Genomic DNA, 20,391 nt, shown 5'->3' with positions numbered 1-20,391 from the left:
CCTCGGTTCAAAAGTCGGGTTTCACAATGATTGAATTGCCTTTCTATATGAGAAAGGAAAAAATGTGCACACACACGGCTTAACCGATTATTGCAAACTAAGATTCAAATGAAAAGTCTTATAGTTCTTAAAAAATCTAGAACATTTGATCCGTATCCGACTTCTTATTCCACAACTAAAGCGCGCTATATGGAAAAAAATTTATTTCGAAAGTTTTTTTTCACAAACGATGATTAAAAACAGGTAGATATCCCATAAAACACTGACTGACAAAATCCTCTTATTTGCAGAACTTGTTAGATTAGGTATATAAACTTAATTCGGCACTGTTTACTGTTGCAAAAGCACCAATAGTGAAGAAACACTTCAAAAGTAGAACTACTGAATAAAGAACTCGTTCACCGCAACGGTATAATTCAAAATACTCTATCGAGATAATCGCGTTTAAAATTTGGCCTGTCAAGTGCTTATGAATAGAACCAGTGCGAACGGCTGTCATTTGATGTTTAAAAGTTCTCCGATATGAATAAAAAATCACCCAGATATTTTATAAAGTATATACTTTCAGAATGTGCAATAAAAATGTTAACCCCAATTTTGTAAGACAGACTGAATAAATAGTAGCTCATGGATGTTGAAGGTCGCTTTATTTATAAAATAATCAATATTTGCATCCTGAAACAACTTAACACTATCAACCCGTGTGGCTTTTCATATGTCGCTTCAGGTGATCGCTCCTTCCAAAAGCCCATTCACATACTGGGCACTTGTGCCGTTTTTCTCCCAAATGAACGATTCTAACATGGACATTAAGGCTCCCTGAAACAGGTGTAATCGCTTTTAGAAAAAAAAATGATATTACCCGGTCATTGTCACTCGGTGCTACCTACCCACATTGTTGAATCGACGAGGGCAAATGTCGCATGCGACTGAACGTGGTGCTGCATGCATATGCTTAATGTGCTGCCGTAGTTCGTGCATGGTTGTTTTTCGCAGTCCACACTGTGGACAAGTATGATTCTTCACACCATCGTGTCGCAATTTATGTTCCTTTAACTTGTTTGACGTTGGAAACTGTTTGGAACAAATCCCACATACGAAAGGCATTTCGGCCGGGGTATGGGTATACTTGTGCTTTTTTAAGTTTCCGTTTGAATTAAATGTTTTCCCGCATGTATCGCAAACAAATACAGTTGTTTCAGGGACGAAGTTTGGATCATGTGTACGCGTTTTATGTCGTTTGAGAGCATAACGGGTAGATAATTGTTGCTCACAACCTGGATGATCGCATGTGAGGAGTACCTTGTTGCCACTATGCTTCTGAATACGATGAAAACGAAGATAGTGCCAGCCGGTAAACGAACGATGGCATGTTTCACATTCGTATGGTTTTAGCCCAACATGTGTACGTTTATGAGCTTCATATTTAGATTGTACGTGAAATCGTTTGGGACACTGCTCACAGGTATAGAGATGACGCTGCTCCTTTAGTTCTTGATTATCCTGATTGTTTTTCTTGAAACACTTCTTTTTTGATTTACGTTTCTCTGAATGACGAACATTTTTTTTGTGGATATCATGTTCAGGTTTATGAATTTCGTTTTCTTCATTGCTATCACTTTCATTGTTAAAACATTCATCTGCTGATAATGATAAATGATAACTTTCAGACTTGCATTCGATTTCCAAATCAATGTTCTCCTGAGATTCAGGTTCTTCAACTTTCTTGAATAGAAATATTTGGTATGACTCTCAAATAATAATTGAATGTTTCGCTACTCACCACGTTTTGTAACGAACTATGTACATGGAGGCAGATATTGCGAAACTCGTTAAAATCTTTCAATTTTTCGATACACTGTATACACAGTTTTGATTGACTTTGATCCTCGTAATCATAGAGCTATAATTAAACAAAAGTTCATTTATTGTTTGAAAATATCGGCATAATACAAAGCAAAATATATTGTTTATTTTATCGTAAACCTTTTAAAAGTACACGCATGTCAAACTGGTCTTTTACACTAGAAATAGAGACAAACATTCACAGAAACAACATATTACCGTAATAGACGTCAGATGGAAATATATCTCGGCATAGTTTTTGAAACATACACTCCCATTGTCATCGATTAAATTTTGACCGCAAGCTCTACAAATTGTCATTGTTATGAATTCTACAGTTTGAAGTAATACAATTTGTACGTGACAGATTTCCTTTGTAAATACACTTAGGATTCATGTACTATAATATTTAATCTATATATTAAGCTAAAAGCTTTATTTTGTTTACCGTGATTATGATTAGAAGGATGGAATCAAAGACATCATATTAACAAGATATCCAGCTCTCAGATTTCCCGAACAAATCATTGGCAACATCCTTTTTTGCGAGCATGTCGCCCTCAGGTGAGTCCGCATCGAATCTCATACATAGAAGTACACTCAGGCAAAAAATATATGGAATTTCATAATGATTTCGTATGATTTTTAGCCACAAGAATATCGTAAGCGAATCATAAGATCGCCTTATGAAATCCCGAAAACAGGAATTCCAATAAAACGCCTTATGAAATTTATACGAAATTTTTAGGAACATTGTGCGAAAATTCTATGATAAACATAACTTCTCTCATATATTGTGAAGTTCATAAGTTGTTCGTATGAAAACTATAATAGTGATAGATAAGATGTACATTGCAGAGGTATATTTTTCATATTTATCTTATGAAATTTCGATTTTGGTGATTTTTGATGCATCATAAGATTTGCCTTATGATTTTCACTACTCAATTTGCCTGAGTGTAGGGGAGAGAAATGTCAAATTCGTGCGCGCCAAAGTAGCAGGGCTGTGCACCCATACAATTGACATAACATGTTGAATGAGACGCCGTGCGATGGCGTTGCTGAACTGAAGATTGAGATCGCTCCAAGCTGACAGGGTCTGATGGAATGGAAGATAAAAATGACAGTGCTTTCCAGATACACGGTTATTTACTTTGGCTCATATAGTTATGATCTTAGTTACTCAGAACATTACGACCGTCCCACGACAAAAGGGTCTAACCGACGACACGACCTGCCACTCGTCTATTAAAACTGTATCGCAAATCTGACTACCCCTCAGTAGAGTGACTATAATCAGAGTGGCGACAGCTGTTCGTTTGGAATGACAGCTCTCAGTTCCAAACGAGCAAACGAACTGTCAATTCAATGTAAAGCTAATGGAATGTTTTGAATTGTTGCCAAAATCACGGATGAGATGTCGTCACTCTGGTTATAGGCACTCTACCCCTCAGTAACTCGAAATGTCAAAACGAAATTGCTCGAAAATTTGTTAAAACTGGCAACTCGATTTGATAAATTATTGATTTCGAATAACCGATACCTTGGATACTGTTGTTCAAAGGCATGTTTATTTTTTTTCCAAATAAAATTTTTATTAGGCTCATTTGCTTTAGCTTAACGTGGCCGATTGTCTTGTTGTTAGGGAGAGAGAAAGGGATGCCGTATTACGGGGCGGCATACTCCCCAGTTAGTAAGGGGACATAGGGAGGGTGGGACCTACACAGTATTGAATTGAAATTTGAATACATCATTGGTTTGTGGCATACATCTTTTAGACACATTTTGAGTTCGATGAATCTTCATGTTTTTCAGCTTGTAGCAATGAAGAGATTATTCTGGATTGGGATGCTTCGTTGGTGTGTTCTGACGTTGATGTGACGTTTTTGGGTAGCTTCCAGCAACTCAGTCAGTTCAAGGCAGGTGCATGCTCCGAAGCATCGTTTACACAGGCCATACTTCCAGCAACGTAAAGAAGAGTGCGGTAGAGCTGTAGACGAGAAAGAGATAGGGAGAGCACTAAATTTGAGCATTGATAGTTTTCAAGAAGTTGTAGATGAGAGTCATATAAGGAAGATTTCGAGTTGCCAAGACGTCGCGGACTGGTACGAAGGGTGGTATACCTCGGGCCCGAAGGGAACCTATGAGTTGGGACCTGGCATCACAATACTCGACACATGTCCAAACAACATGTTCGATGTCATGATAACCCTCACCGCAAACGCAGACACCACTCTCAGCGAGCCCCACACGACGGAGATGCGCGCTGAACATATAATGATTAGACATGAGCCTTGACATTACACGAATAAAGTCTCGGCTCACGTCTAACCCCCGGAACCAAGCTTTCGTCGATACCTGTGGGATTATTGAGTGTAACCATCGTCCCAGAGTTCCACTATTCCATGTATTCTGCCAGCTAGCTAGAGTTTTCTGACGACAGCAACTGAAAAATTCATTGAAGCAGATTGGTCTTTCATAGATATCACCTTCTAGTGCGCCCACCTTGGCTAACGAGTCCGCCCTCTCATTGCCCCGTATGGAACAATGTGAGGGGACCCAAACCAAGGTAATCTGGTATGATTTTGCAGATAAAGCACTCAATTGTTCCCGTATTTTCCCCAGGAAATACGGTGAGTGCTTTCCAGGCTTCACTGAACGGAGAGCCTCAATGGAACTGAGACTGTCCGATACAATGAAGTAGTGATCTGTGGGCAGAGTGTCAATGATCTCAAGGGTATACTGAATTGCAGCTAGTTCTGCGACGTAAACTGAAGCTGGATCACTGAGTTTATAGGAAGCGGTGAAATTTACATTGAATATACCGAAGCCAGTGGACCCGTCTAGATATGATCCGTCAGTGTAAAACATTTTATTACAGTCGACTTCTTTAAATTTATTATTAAAAATTTTTGGGATCTCTTGAGGGCGTACAGGATCCGGGATTCCACGAATTTCTTCTTTCATGGATGTGTCGAAAAACACAGTAGAATTAGAAGTATCCACAAAATGAACACGATTGGGAACAAACGAAGAAGGATTTATATTCTGAGCCATGTAGTCAAAATACAAGGACATAAAACGGGTTTGTGAATTAAGCTCGACGAGCTTTTCAAAGTTTTCTATCACCATCGGATTCAAAATGTCGCATCGGATTAGCAGTCGATATGAGAGATCCCAGAACCTGTTTTTCAACGGAAAGACGCCCGCCAGCACTTCAAGACTCATCGTATGGGTTGATTGCATGCAACCCAAGGCAATACGTAAACAACGATACTGAATTCTTTCCAGTTTAATGAAATGAATATTCGTAGCGGAGCGGAAACAGAAACATCCATATTCCATTACTGACAATATCGTCGTTTTGTACAACCTGATCAGGTCTCCTGGGTGAGAGCCCCACCAAGTTCCGGTTATTGTACGAAGGAAATTGATTCTCTGTAGGCATTTTCGTTTCAAATACCTAATGTGACATCCCCAGGTACCTTTGGAATCGAACCAGACCCCGAGATATTTAAATGTGAAAACCTGAGCTATGGTTTCACCCCCTAGTTGAAGCTATAATTGCGCAGGTTCTCGCTTCCTTGAAAATACAACCAGCTCAGTTTTCTCCGTAGAGAACTCGATACCCATTTGAAAAGCCCATGTCGACAAGTTGTCGAGGGTATCTTGCAATGGTCCTTGGAGATCGGCAGCTTTGGGTCCTATAATAGACACAACACTGTCGTCGGCAAGTTGTCTTAGCGTGCATAATGTGTTGATACATTCATCAATGTTATTTACGTAAAAGTTGTATAAAAGGGGGCTTAAGCATGAGCCCTGAGGAAGACCCATGTAACTGAATCGCTTTGTCGTCAAATCACCATGCTCAAAATGCATGTGTTTCTCGGACAATAGATTATATAAAAAGTTGTTCAAAACTGGTGAAAGACCATGCTGATGCAACTTCTCAGATAGGACGTTAATGGAAACTGAATCGAATGTCCCCTTGATGTCGAGGAAAACTGATGCCATTTGTTCTTTACGAGCAAATGCCATTTGAATTTCTGTTGAGAGCAACGCTAGACAATCGTTCGTTCCTTTGCCCCTGCGGAACCCAAATTGTGTACCTGAAAGCAATCCATTTGTTTCGACCCAATTGTCTAGACGGAAGAGAATCATTTTCTCCAACAATTTCCGAATACAGGAAAGCATAGCAATCGGCCGATACGAATTGTGATCGGAGGCTGGTTTTCCAGGTTTTTGAATAGTAATAACTCTCACTTCTCTCCATTCGTGTGGGACAATATTACCCTCGAGGAACTTGTTGAATAAATTCAACAAGCGCCTTTTGGCAGAGTCGGGCAGATTTTTCAACAAGTTGAATTTAATTCTGTCTAACCCCGGGGCTCTATTGTTACACGACAAGAGCGCAAGTGAGAACTCTACCATCGAAAACGGTGTTTCGTTTGTATTCAATGTCGCGACGCGGGATATCTTCCGTTCCGGAACAGAATCAGGACATACTTTCTTAGCGAAATCAAATATCCAGCGGTTAGAATATTCCTCGCTTTCGTTCGCGTGATTTCGATTGCGCATGCGACGGGCCGTATTCCAAAGAGTGCTCATTGCTGTTTCTCTCGTTAATCCGTCAACAAACCTTCGCCAGTAACCGCGTTTCTTAGCTTTAATCAGACTTTTCATTTGAAATTCTAACGCCGCGTATTTCCGATAATTATCTGGAGTTCCGTTCCTTCTAAACGAGATGAAGGCTGAAGCTTTTTTCGTTTTCAGCTCTGAGCACTCTTTGTCCCACCATGGGTTGGGAGAACGCATACTAGTTTGCGCGCTAGGTACTCGTTTCGTCTGAGCTTGAATTGCGGTGTCAAGAATCAAGCCAGCCAAAAATGTATACTCTTCCTCCGGAGGAAGCTCCTGTGATGTTTCTAGTTTCTCAGATATCGAGCTCGCGTAACGTTTCCAATCAATGTTTCGTGTGAAATCGTACGAAACATTGATTGTTTCCGATGGTCTTCCACGGTTGGTGATAGAAACTATGATCGGCAAGTGATCGCTACCGTGAGGATCACAGATTACCTTCCACTTGCAATCTAACTGTAGCGAAGTCGAGCAAAGGGATAAATCCAGCGCACTTGGTTGTGCTGGCGGTCAAGGGTTCCGTGTCATTTCTCCCGTGTTTAGAATTGTCAAATTGAAGTTGTCACACAGATCTTGGATTAACGAAGAACGATTATCATCATATAAGCAGCCCCATCCTGTACCATGCGAGTTAAAGTCCCCTAAAACCAGCCGCGGTGAAGGAAGAAGTTCTATGATGTCTGCAAGCCGACGATGCCCTATCGAGACTCTGGGAGGAATGTAGATAGAAGCTATACATAGATCTTTGCCTTTAATATTAATTTGGCAAGCAACAACTTCAATTCCCGGTGTCGAGGGGAGGTTAATACGATAAAATGAATAGCACTTTTTAATCCCTAAAAGTACCCCTCCATAAGAGTCTTCTCGGTCCAGGCGGATTATGTTAAAATTATGGAAGTCGAGGTTGATGTTAGAAGTAAGCCAAGTTTCACTCAAGGAGAATACATCGCAATTATGAGTATGTATTAAGTGTTTGAAAGAATCAAGTTTTGGGATGATACTTCTGCAATTCCACTGAAGCACAATGATCATATCTTCGATTCTCAGTGGTAAATTATCCATCAAAAGATACGATCGCTGCAAGGAGGGGCCATTGTTCTGTCAACTGTTTTAAAAATGTCCTTACTGTTGGCAGTAGAGCAGTTAGGAAGCTTTTCAGAGGATCAGTAATATTGAAGGCTGTTAATATCCAGTCCACGATATCAGAAAATTTCAATAATCCAGCGTTTGTTGGATTTTCTGGTTGTGCTTTGGGGTCATTCGGGTTTTTTGATGCCCCAGGAAGTGCTGGGTACTCCTTATCATCCCTAAGTTTTTTGAACCCAGGAGGTGTTTGCTTCGGTTTTGAGTCAGCACTTTTTGTTTCCGTTTGGTTCTTTTGTGACGAAGAGGACAGTCTGAGGCCTTTACGAGGAAGCTTGGGAGAAGCCAGATTTTGTCTTTTCCTGCTTCCTTCAACCTGTGTGTAGGAAGGTCCTTCGCCTGGGTCGTCAGAGGTATCCTCTTCAACTGGCAAGATTGCAAACGGGTTCTCAGGGGTCGATGGAGTGGTTCTTTTTAAGATTTCCGCATAAGAACGTTTGGAACGTTCTTTCACGGATCGCTTCAATTTCTCCGCACGCTGTATGTACGTAGGGCACACCGAAAGATCATGAGGATTCTCCCCGCAGTAGCAACACTTTTCCACTGCTCTTCTGCAGAGATCGTCCTCATGGGCCTCTCCGCATTTGCCGCATCGCAGTTTGTTGCAACAATAGGTTGCCGTATGACCTAGCTGTTTGCAGCTTGTACAATGCATTACCCGCGGTACATACAGCCGAACAGGTAGACGAACTCCACTCACTACCAAATAATTTGGAAGTGCAGATCCGGCAAAAGTCACGCGAAATGAGTCCGATTGGTAAAATTTACCATCTATCGATTTGGAGTGCAATTGCTTGCACTCCAAAATTTTCACTGGTTGAAGGTCGGGGTTTTTGAAACGGCCTACCCCGTCCTTCATCAGATCTTCGATTGTCAGACTTTCGTCACGGACCACACCGTCGATCTCCACCACATGAGACGGGACGTACACGCGGTACTCCTTCGTGAACAACTCGCTGGTAGCAATCCCGTTTGCTTGCTTCAGGTCGGACACAACAACGCGTAACTTGTTTGGCGAAACCTTATCTATTGTTTTTATTGCCGAGTAATGTTTTTCCAGGTCCCGAGCAATATTTAAAACTCTGAGAGACTTTAATTTGGGCCGGAAGTATACCACCCACGGACCCCCCGAGCCATCGTCTTGGTAAACTTTTTGGCGAGCAGGCAATATCTTAGAGGGAGATGGAGGCATCGGAGAGGAAGATGGCATCGGAGAGGGAGATGGTATCGAAGGGGGAGATGGTATCGGAGGGGGAGATGGTATAGGAGGGGTAGATGGCATCTCGGAAGCAAACTCAGCCTCTAAATGTTCTTCGTTCATTCGTTCAGCTTCGCCCTCCTCCGAGACACCCCCACTGTCATCAATATTCATATTTAAAGTGCGGGAGTAAAGAAGTCTCCCGCACTTGAAATGAGAAAGAAAGAAATAAAATGAAAAGAAAATATATGAATAGTAAAAGTTGAAAGAAAAAGTTTGAGAAAATACTTAACAGTATGTCACGGTAAGCTGTTAGGTGAGTTGCTCCTTCACTCCTTCGTTGTGCTTCAGCGTGACCTTGACGACAGGATTTGGCTGCTGCGATGCGGGTAGCAAACAATAGAAATAACTGCTGCCCGAGGATAGCACAATAGCGTCTACTGTCGATACCGATACAAAACCGGTGCACAGACAGAACTCACTTGCGGGGATGCTACTTTTTATCACTTTTATTTAATGCCTATACTACAGCCTCTGCTGTGATAGGCACCTTCGTCTTACCGATGTCGATTGTTAAAAAAACGCGTGTGCTCACTTTGAACATTCGGTTACGAATGAAAGGCATGTTTATGTAGATAAACAAAACTAACTCCGAATCGATATACCAGTCGCGCATTTTACCACTGTACCTAAGAACAAGAGTCGGCTCTTAAAAGTTAAGTGAAGCGCTATGTTTTTGCGATACCGATATATATCATTTTATTTGCACTACCAGTAATTGTATGCACCGGAAATTTGATAGCATAGCAGTTACCAATCAACTACATCGGCATCTCACACCATACATAGTTTTCATAATATATTCAAATTATGCGACTAAGACTCTCCTATAAGTAGATCGTATCGTCAGTATTACTATTTTTTCACGCCATTGAGACAAACTTTTGTTTTATGACTTTTGCTAACCCTAGAATAGTTTTAGTATGACATCTGGATAATTCTTGTAAAATTCTCTTGAGAAGACTTGAAACGCCTCTTCAATAAAAATCTTCATGAATAACAATTAAGTTTTTTAGCATGATTTAGCAGAGAAATAACATAAATAAATGCATTTTTTCGTTACTGACTCAATGTATAAAGGATCTTTGAAAATAGCTTAAATTTAATAATGGTGTTTCAAATCGACATCACAGAACGCAGGAATTTCATTATCGTTCTTTTTCCATTGATTTAAACTTCTGTGAGGGTTCTTCTAGTGTTACGATATAATATTTTTGGTCTTAATTGAATGCATAATAGACGAAATAAACATCCTGCTCCACCTTTTTTTCGAGTTCTAGAAACAGTAATTTTACTTGATTATTAGCAAATATACATGATTGAAAATTTAGTTTCGTTTTGTGTTGCAACAGATTTGGAAATACATGACTGCATTTTCGTGGATACTGACAATGGATCGGGATACTTTTCCTATTTGTTTGTTTATTTCTATAATTGCGGTTTCTTGACAAATAACGCATAGCAACCAGAACAGTGTTGCCTAAAAATATTAATTTTATCATTATCAAGGGGTCGCTATATTTGTGGTAACTGACGGAAAATCACTCACAGACACATTTTATTCCAATTTTTCTTCGGAGTGCCTGGTCGTGTCGTCGGTATAACTGCAAATGACAGTTTCTCCACAGACTAACAGACAGGACACTCAAATTAGATTCTTCAATCATTTTAACGGTCATTTCGAATATTCCTTTATTTGGGACAGTACTCACATGTGTCATGATGGCGCCACGTTACCGACGACACGACCTGCCACTCGCTTTTAAATCTGTATCGTAAATTAAACTACCCCTTAGTAACTCGTAATGTCAAAATGAGATCTTGGTAAATATGTTTGGAACTGGCAATCCAGGTTGATAAACTGTTGATTCTAGAATAACAATATCCTTGGTTACGTTTGTTGTTCAATTGAAAAAATTGAATAGAGCAAAACAAATCAATAAGTATTTCACCACGGTTCTATTGTATGTCGCAAAGGAAGAATACGAAATTGCAATTATAAATGTATTATGAGTTTAATTTAAATGGTTAGCTTATATGGTTACCAATTCTACAAAATATCAATAAAAACTCATACAAGGAAAATATGACGAAAAATTAAAACGATTAAGACGACTTAGATTAACTTCACCAAGAATCTTAGTGAAGAAATATTTTTGATATGACAGAATTAAAAGTTTTGCGAGTCATATTTAAGATAATCCACCCGTATTCAAACACTTGGTACTTGTACAAACAGAACATCCATCAACGAGATGTAAAGTAAAATACCTTTGCAACAACTATTTTTAGTTTTTTATTGAAAAACAAATGAATAGGCATTTTACTGCGGACGGTCGTGTCATAATACAATCGATATTTATTCTATGGACAGATAACAATTTGAGTGAGTAACCGACCGTATTCTTGGGCTGTTTTATACACGCTCTCTTCTTTTCTTATCAGGAAACAATTAAATGGTAATTTGAGAGCTTAAATTAAAAAGCTTGTAGGCTCTACCAAAACACTACCATACACGGAACCGCAAATCAACCTAATTTTAAGTACATTCCACCCAATTTGTGGGTTTCGTTCAATAACCTAATTTTAGGTAAAGTGGCTCTAGGTAGTTTTCGTAAGACACGTGCAAAAAAAATACTCAAAGATGAGTTATATTTACTCTATAGTTGAGTCATATTGACTCAATTTCAAGTTAATACGTTCTACTTAATTTTAGCTTATTGAACGAAACTCTCGCTGTTGGGTGGTTTTGCTCTTTGTATTTTGACAACAATTGAAGGAGCGAATGAAAGGAAGAACTCAAAATTAAGTAAAAAGAAGTCAAATAATAGGTAGTTTTTATTTTCCGTGTATGGTCAAACTGAAATTATAAATCTGTTATGAGAAGTATTTTAAATAATCTTCAAAACTTCACAGAAGCAATCTTTCGATATTCGAATTCAGACGAACTGTCTCAATTTATTTGTTTATTTTTATTTCTAGGATACCTTGGTAACTATGTTGTAGCAACCAGAACAGTGTTGCTTAAGAATTTCATTTTTATCATTAACAAGGGGTCGCTATATTTGCGGTAACTGGCGGTAAATCGCTCACGAACACATTTTATTCCGATTTTCCTTCGGAGTGCCTGGTCGTGTCGTCGACGTTACCCTATCAAAAACATCCTGTCTGTCATCTAGACTGTGTTTATTTTTTTCATTTACCAACAGAGTTGCCATTCATACAGAATTACCTGTAATGTATTGATTTGTATACGTCCGTGCGAATTTCATGCAGGATACAGATTTAATACATATTGCCAAAACTATATACATAATTGTGCCTACTTCTCATCCTCCAACGCAATACAATATTTACTTGCTTCTGGTCTGCTTAATTTCTGGTCACTTAATTTCGGGTGAAAACTACCAACACAATAAAAAATAGTCTAGATGAACAACGTTGAGTCATATAATAGGTTACCTTCCAACATCGCGAAAAAGTTAAATATATTATCAACGTAATCCAATAGTTTATTGTGACGATTCATTTTCAAATATTTTGATGAAATCAGGCATCCCTGCAAGCAGCTGATCAGTGTTGACAAACGAGGGGAAACCAACTAGTAAAAAAACTTTTACATTACACAAGGGGTGTATAGATAGTAAATAGTTCGCGCAGTACAATATAGGTGGAACTAGTGCATCACGAAAAATTATTTTTATAAGAATTTACTCATACTGTCATGTCTGTTAGTCTGTGGTTTCTCTTTGTGTACTTTTTCTTTCACGATTCAACGAACTGATTTTATATTTTACGCTTTACTCTTCGCAAAACTTTCAAAGTAAAACTACAAGCTTTTGATTTATATTGGAAAATTTAGAGAAACAAATACTACGTCGACAGCTCCTTTTGTCAAAATATTGCTTTTCCAGATCTCGGCTGAACTTTTCTAATCCCATTCTAATCCAGCGAGATCCCTGCTAAACTTTTTTACTTCCGGTAAAATATGTTTGACTTCAGACAAAGTTTAGAGTGATTTGCCCCTTGGATAAAGGTGTAAACCGCTTGGTAATTAATAGAAGAGAAAGTAAACAAAGAGAAACTGCGACCCATTTCAAAATTTGACGGACGGAAAATTATTTGGGTTTTTTTCAACTAGAAATAATTTTAACTAAGAAATTAATATATAATTTTCATCGCAAATTTTTTTCAGTGTTGGAAAATAGCCATCGATCTGTCAAAAATAACCATGCTCTCGAATAGAGTTATTTTTGACATCAAATTAACCACTCGAGTGTCAGATTTTAACCAAAAGTTTAAATTAACCGCGAAATGGTTCACAGCCTAAATAAATCTTGACGTCAACCAAAGTTGATTGATCGTCTGAATTATGTTAAATCAAAGACATCATATTAACAAGATATCCAGCTCTCACATTGTTAAATGCAGGCGTGTCCTGATGAAAACAAACCTGTAAGTGAGCTGTCAGAAAGCCTAATGGAAGTTGTCAAGTTGTACACCAGTTTGTAAATATTAATACAATCTCGTTGTTTACAATGATTCAAAGTCAGATCAATCGTGCAACTCAAGTCAAAACTCGCTTTCAACGTGAGTACAATATTAAGGTAGTGGACGATTGGATTAGCGGTTGCATTTCGTTCTGTTTACAAGAAAATCCCAAAACATCAAACGAATCTCTTTTCAAATTTGCTTTCGACCAATGGGTCTTGGCCGATTTGAAAGATATTGGAACATCCTCACTACCGGAAAACATCGATACCGAAACGAAAACTTTCATGCTAAATGGTCGTTTTCCGCTTCAGTTGAACTATCTAATTGATATATCGGAGCCTTGCTATGATCAGCTCAGGAATCTATACAATAAAACGATGGATGAAGCGGACGATGAGATTCAAATGCGGAAGAATCAATCTCAACATGTTAAAAAGAAACGGATGCTAAAGTTAGAACTAACTGACGGAAAAAGGACAGTTGTGGGAATGGAACACAGCCCGATAGCGGCACTGAACACCAAACTGCCGCCCGGAGTGAAAATTTTACTGATTGGCCCAATTCGCTGTATCAACAAGGTTCTATTTCTAGAGCCAAAAAATGTAAAAATTTTGGGTGGTGAAGTTGATACAATGTTGATAACGCATGCATTTGAAAATGTTTTGCTAAAAGCTTTAGCGCAACCGTTGAATCCAAATCCGAAAACGGAGTATGAGGAAGTGGTTGTCATTGAAAAGAATCGAAATACAATGTACAGTAATATACAATCTATACCGATGGTATTTCCTTCTCCGGTGAAGCCGCTTGTCGATCGAACCAATGAAGACTGGGAGGATGATATATTTTTGGGTATCAATTTGGATGGAATTGGAGGAATAGATGAACCTAAACCAGACTTAGAGAAGCCTCCAGAACAACTCCCCACCATCAGCACAATAATGGATGACGACGACGATTTGGAAATAATCGACTTACCAGAGCAAGAAATAATGAATCAACAAGTGTCGTCTACAAAAGTATCACAACCTGCTCAAAACTCGAACTTCGATTACCCTGATGATGACATTGATACAATGAACCTTCTAGAAGATGAGATCCGTAACGAGCAGTGCCTTCGCTTAAGTTACCCGATCACAAATGAAGAAATTGAAAGTTTACCTTCTAACCATTCAACACCAGTACACCAGGCCAAGCGACCTCGACTAGCTTTGAATAATCCTAGAGCGAATTTAGTTACTGAATGTCAACAACCTACTACAAGTAAAAATTTTGATAAGTGTTCTGTAACAGCTTTCTTCGAAGACAGTCTCGATGGAGATGAATTCAAGCTGGAAGACAATTGCACATCAGGCAAAGAAAGCATTCTTTCTCCGCAGTATCAATTCCAGGTCGATGGTCACTGCTTAGCAACGGTGACACAATTGAATAAACTGAGTGATGCTGAAAGGGAGAAGCGCACATTCGTAGTGTTCGGAGAAATAGAAGAAGTATTCGAGCGTATCCGTATAACGGACGATGGCTGGAAATTAGGTGTAATGGTAACGGATCGATCAGAACGATTGCTTCCGGTAAGTCTGAAGTAAAAGTTTATCGAGTCTTTTATTGTAATGTATGAGATTTTTCTTAGGTGCGTTTTCACACGACAGTTATCAGCAAAATGGTGGGTCACGAGGCTAGCTCTATTCAGCAAATGAAACGTACTCGAAATCCAGAAGTGATGAAAATGCTCGAGGGAGTATGTGTTTTGGAAATCGATCTTTCTAAATTTACCTAATACTAATTTTCGTACATTTACCAGATTCTCATCAACTTTAAAAACAAGCTTCAAGAATTACGAACGTTCATGCGAATCCAATATCACCAGGGAAACGAGTTTCCCTTCATCATGGAGTTATATGAATGCACTCAATCACGACTTATTATATTAAACGATAAAGTAAAGAAAGAAAATGCTGAACACCTGCTTGAAATAATACCTCAGTACTGTGATATCGTTATGTGAATAAAACGACAGCTATTCGCTTGTTGTAAAAATATACTAAAATAAAGATCTATACAGTATTCGTAATAAACATTCTTCACTTTGTTTTAAATCACAATGTCAACAAATAAAAAAATATATTCTGAATTTTCCGCATTGTTTACATCTATTCGCTATTGACTAATAGTTACGTTCTATCATTTGCGGTTTGAATAGCAATAATTTAAGTTGTTCGTAGGTAATCCACATGACTACATTCCACGATACTAGACGGGCAAACGATGGCACGAACCCCTTGTAGAAGGCAGTCATACCCTCTTTGCTGCCCATCTTGATGGCACACTCAATTACACCCTGATACTGTCCTTTGGGAGAATTCATGTACCGTGTTTTAACTACATCCACTGGGGAAGCAACCACAGTGGCAGCGAAACCTGCAATTACTGCAGCGCTGAAGTGTAATCGAATATCGTTGGGAATATGGGTGTAAGTAAGAAGGCAATCTTTCACCACGTCGTAGCAAACGATTTCGGCCACATTGATTATGGCATTGCGCCCAATGTTTGGTGCAGCTCCCTTCCAGAGTCCACGAACACCTTCTTCGCGATGAATCGTCCGGTAGGCTTCTAGTGTAGAAGTATATCGACGACCGGTTGACGAGCGGGATGCCGCCTGAAAGCGCACCTTGACCACGTCTGTCGGATGAGCTAGCATAACCGCTAGGCCACCGGTTGTTAAGCCAGCACAGATTCGTGTGATAATTTGAAGACCAGCTTCATTTTCTGAAAAATGACCCACAATGTTAAATATATTTAAAAACAAAACCAGTCATCGTGTCATCTACCTTTCAAAAAAGCTCCGTAAAATTCTTTTACTGTATCATACAATCCTATCCGAATCGAAGAGAAGCACATCTGCCGTTGAAGACCAGCCGATAGGCCGTTATACAAGGTACGGAATCCTTCTTGTCGGGTAATAGTTGTGATAGTGCCGACCAATCCACGGTACTGAACATGCTGCACCACCGGAAATGCGGTTGGATTCAGTTTAAGTGATTGAATGGTGCTGCTACTAATGCTATTGGCTGCAGATGTTGATTTTAGTGCCGCCGTTCGTAATGGTTTTTCACCTTGAATCTATAACAAAAAGGAAAGGTTTATAAGATGTATGATTATTCTCTTTTTTTCCTTTTCTCGTAGGTGTCATGTCGCATCACGAACTGAATTCCACAAAATTTGGAATAAGAGGTATTGCATTTCGGGGTTCCGGAGATTAAGACGTTGAAAATTTTAATTTAAAAAAATGTGATTTCAAAAGTAAGCAGTGTGAATATGAGCGAATTCATTGTAAGTAAATTCATAGTTTGCAGAGCTAGTTAGTTAGTGGTCAAGACAAACTCATTGTGGATGTGCAGGTCCCAGAAGCTCCGAAAGTAGTGATCAAAAACTAGAATTACCTACAAACTCTCTTGCTCTGACAGTCTGTAGGATAAAGGACTATTCACACATTTCCGTTCCGGTTCAGTGAAAGTGCCTTCAGAGCGCAGTCAATTTTTCTTTTTTTGACGGAACTCTTCCGTTCTGTTTCCGTTCCGGCACAACAAAGACAGTGACATACCGACTTCAGTAAAAATTAAAAAAATATCGGTGACGACGAATTTGATTTCGCTGGACGGACGCTACACTGATGGCGAGCTGCACTGAAGCGGCACTGTACCGGATAGGTGTGAATGCACGCGCCGAACATAAACATACATGTCTGGAAGCGGAAGTCACGTGCACTTGCTTCGGAACTGCAGGCAATGACGCAGTGGCAGCAGCTGAATAAGATGGTCAACTCGATTTTCCCGGCAAATCACGAAGTAGGGATGGTACTCGGAAGGTAAAGTATCGATACCTAGGGTATCGGGATACCGAAATTTTGGGTATCGATACAAGGTATCAAAAGGCAATGAAGTATCGATACCTGTAAGTATCAATTGATACTTGCGCTGCAATCATTTCAAAATAAAATTATTGACTGTGGCATTACTTTATGATGTACGTAAAGATGTTTCCACACACCAAAAAAGAGATTGAACATCAAAAGCAATAATTTTCTCTTTTCAAGAAATATTGCAGATAAATCACACGTTATGACATCGAAACAACGTATATAGTAAATTACATCCGCTTGACTGAATACGATTCTGATGGAAAATTATGTATCTTTTCGTGTAATATTACAACATTTAGATCGACACCAAGATTGTTGTGATATTACGCTATGTAAACGCTGTAAATACGTAGTGAGCATAATTTCCTACCAGTATCGTCTAAGTTTTCAGTCAAGCTGATGTAATCTACTCTATACGTTGTTTCGATGTACTAAAGTGTGATTTATTTGCAACATATTTTGAAAACTGAAAATTATTGCATTTGAGAAGATTTTTACAATTCTTCTTTGTGCTGTGCATAAATTTGTTTTGCCACCAGTATACGCATATTCCTTCCCACATAAATTGCACTTCACCTTCCGTTACCTTTGGGCCACGTCAAAGAATTTCCGCATGCCACTTTGGGTTGATTTCAAATTTCACTTATTTTCTCGACAATTTACATGCCATAACCTTTATGTCGATACACGAATACTACACTAAAAGCCAATTCATATTGCTATTATTCCATAGCTATTAGGTGCACTGAAAGAGAGTGCAATGAGTGTGATAAATTGAAATGATTGAATCCTCTGAGAGTATGACCTTTATTGCGTGTTTTGCACATTGCATTCACTTTCAGAGCACCTGTTGGACAAAGTGAAATTATCGAGAACAAATTTCAACGACGGCTAGTCCACGTCATACCAATACATGTGCGAGCTTGGCTCTTCGTCGAAGTCAAAGAAATCCAGAATGTTCCATTCTGGATGGGTATAGCGTCCAAAGCTTAAAATTGTCATGCATTCTCAATGAAAGAATTCAATCTAAGAGCCTCATTTTCAATATTTTACTGTCACATTCGTAAATGACCGACACCAGAACAAATGAAGAGAGACGAATCATTATCGATTCTCATTGAAAAAAGAAAGAGTATAATTTGCAACGTCACTCTTTCCTCTATGATAAGACGAAACTGAACTAACGTTTTCAGGGAGCATCAGCAGAATTTCAATTCTCATTCTTTCATCGATGTATCGACAATGTGTTATGTCCCAGAACCTCTACGGAACCTAAAACTACTACAAATTCGAGCAGTAACAGGTAAATGTCATTGTGAAACCTGTTTCTGTCATTTTCGATTCTCAAAGCGTCGGTTGAATATCGGCACTATGGGATTTTCACTGAAACCCACAAATGATTGAAAGAGCAAATGAAAAAAAGAACACAATTTTGTAGCTACTGTCCCGCTTATGTCATTGACTGAACATGGATTTCGTTCTCATAGTTTGCAAGCGAAGCTGATAGTGACAGTAATTTATTGACGTTTTCGTCTATTTTGGGTCAATGGAAATGACTTTTATTAGCTCTGCAGAGATGTCTATCTCCTCTGTGTGACGAAGAGCAAGCAAAATTTCTCCCCTCGCACTGACAACTTCAACGAGAGCTCTTCTCTTCCACATTTATACACCACTGTTGTGTAAGTGTGCACGCATCATGAGTGCGTTTGTTTATTTCCTTTTACCTCTTCCACTGAATCGCACCAAAGTGCTAGAGCATTAGCTAATAAATTCTCTGAGGAGGATGCAGATACTTTCACAGAGGTGTACACGCCGGTGAGCACTCTGCTGTATGGTTTTCGTAGATGAAGCGTGGACACGCAAAATCAGCAAAATAAAACAATTTATCGTAAAATTTTCGGTTTTCCTTGCAAATTTTTCATAGCAAGGCCAGATCTACTCTCTATTAATTGAAGTTCACAGAAGTGTTCGCTCACAATCACGCGCCAGTGGTCACTTGGGTGTATTTAGACGAGAGCGCGTGTGAGCGATTCATGCGAAGAGAATGTGTTTCACTCGCGCCAGCTGCTTTAACCACAAGCACACACTCAAATGCTGTCTATTCGACACTGAGAAGAAGTGCGCCTTCCTCTTCGTGCGGTGCTTCGTTTTTTTCATCCTCGGTGTGGCAAAAATCTGACTCTAGCGTGTATAACTCTGGTGAAATGCCATCTCTGTAGCTCTGATAGCGTCCCTTTCACGCAGCCCACTTGGGTTCGATTCCCAACCCCGCACATTGAGTTAGAAAGTTCTTCTGGCCCGAAGAGGCGAATGACCTTAAGATAAAAGCGTCTATAATTGAAACAAGAAAATGTTCCGTCGTAATAGGAATTGTCTTCAATCTGTTGCGATACTATATGTATCGAGACCAAAAGTATCGATACTAACAGTATCGCTTTGATGGGATATCGATACCAAAAATACCCGATTCCTGAAAGAAAGTATCGATACCTCAAAGTATCGACTTGGTATCGGACATCCCTATCACGAAGTGGCGGTGGTGATGGACGACGAGACCTATCACACCCTGGATGCAAAGACTGACAGGGCACATTACTTTTTTTTTACTTTCCCCACGAAGGAAGTGAGCTCCGAGGTGAAGTGCTGCTGTGACTGACAATCAGCGTGAAGAGGATGCTAACGCAGCTCTTCTTTCGCTCCGGACTGCTCGTGAAAGGGGAAATGTGTAGTACGAAATGCCTGCCGGAAGTTGTGTCGTTCATCAAGAAATATCATAAGGGCGAAGACGCGGATCTGGTGTCGGCCTACTACTAGCAGCGATCGTTGGAGGAAATGGAGCGGTTGAATATCGATGTAGTACCCGAGTCGGCGAAGCCGCCCAACGCCCCCCAGCTGCGTCCCCATCGATAATCTCTGGGTCAACCTGAAGTGTAAGATCACTCCAACAATTTTGTCGCAAAAACTTATTCCTCAGTTTTGATGAATAAAACGACAAAGAAGAACTCAAAAACATACCTACACGCATGTTTTCGTCCGCAAGGCAGTAAACTTTTTTACAAGTTAGCTTGAATAATTACCTTTCATGGCAAATTTATCA

General features: G+C 39.5%; 3 protein-coding genes across 3 annotated transcripts in view; 1 reads left to right on the top strand and 2 right to left on the bottom strand.

Moving 5' to 3' along the window:
• Positions 1–628: 628 nt before the first annotated feature.
• Positions 629–2,285, bottom strand: LOC131438925 (zinc finger protein 43-like). The gene is made up of 4 exons (XM_058609320.1): positions 2,065–2,285; positions 1,784–1,903; positions 891–1,725; positions 629–819 (listed from the first exon to the last, which is right to left on the bottom strand). Exons 1-4 carry the CDS (start codon positions 2,164–2,166, stop codon positions 695–697), a joined length of 1,182 nt encoding a protein of 393 aa, XP_058465303.1. The 5' UTR covers positions 2,167–2,285; the 3' UTR covers positions 629–694.
• Positions 2,286–13,113: 10,828 nt separating this feature from the next.
• On the top strand, positions 13,114–15,450 carry LOC131438918 (recQ-mediated genome instability protein 1-like). The gene is made up of 3 exons (XM_058609313.1): positions 13,114–14,946; positions 15,006–15,113; positions 15,177–15,450. Exons 1-3 carry the CDS (start codon positions 13,423–13,425, stop codon positions 15,378–15,380), a joined length of 1,836 nt encoding a protein of 611 aa, XP_058465296.1. The 5' UTR covers positions 13,114–13,422; the 3' UTR covers positions 15,381–15,450.
• Positions 15,396–20,391, bottom strand: part of LOC131438926 (dicarboxylate carrier SLC25A8-like) — a 34,877-nt gene continuing 29,881 nt past the window's right edge. The window contains exons 3-4 of the mRNA XM_058609321.1: positions 16,204–16,495; positions 15,396–16,141 (exon numbers count right to left, since the gene is read on the bottom strand). Of these exons, the coding sequence (XP_058465304.1) occupies positions 15,540–16,141; positions 16,204–16,495 (894 nt within the window). The 3' untranslated portion in view covers positions 15,396–15,539. The remainder of the gene's footprint in view (positions 16,142–16,203; positions 16,496–20,391) is intronic.

Source organism: Malaya genurostris, chromosome 3, assembly GCF_030247185.1.
Source record: "Malaya genurostris strain Urasoe2022 chromosome 3, Malgen_1.1, whole genome shotgun sequence".
Lineage (NCBI taxonomy): Eukaryota > Metazoa > Arthropoda > Insecta > Diptera > Culicidae > Malaya > Malaya genurostris.
The sequence above is the reverse complement of the archived record's forward strand: the minus strand, read 5'-3'. Positions and strand labels throughout refer to the sequence as shown.

Coding starts and splice junctions, on each gene's coding strand:
- LOC131438925 (XM_058609320.1), bottom strand. CDS start 2,166: ATGACAATTTGTAGAGCTTGCGGTCAAAATTTAATCGATGACAATGGG. Junction 1,904..2,064: donor TCCATCTGACGTCTATTACG/GTAATATGTTGT, acceptor GTTTAATTATAG/CTCTATGATTACGAGGATCA. Junction 1,726..1,783: donor ATAGTTCGTTACAAAACGTG/GTGAGTAGCGAA, acceptor TTTCTATTCAAG/AAAGTTGAAGAACCTGAATC.
- LOC131438918 (XM_058609313.1), top strand. CDS start 13,423: ATGATTCAAAGTCAGATCAATCGTGCAACTCAAGTCAAAACTCGCTTT. Junction 14,947..15,005: donor GATCAGAACGATTGCTTCCG/GTAAGTCTGAAG, acceptor GATTTTTCTTAG/GTGCGTTTTCACACGACAGT. Junction 15,114..15,176: donor TGATGAAAATGCTCGAGGGA/GTATGTGTTTTG, acceptor TACATTTACCAG/ATTCTCATCAACTTTAAAAA.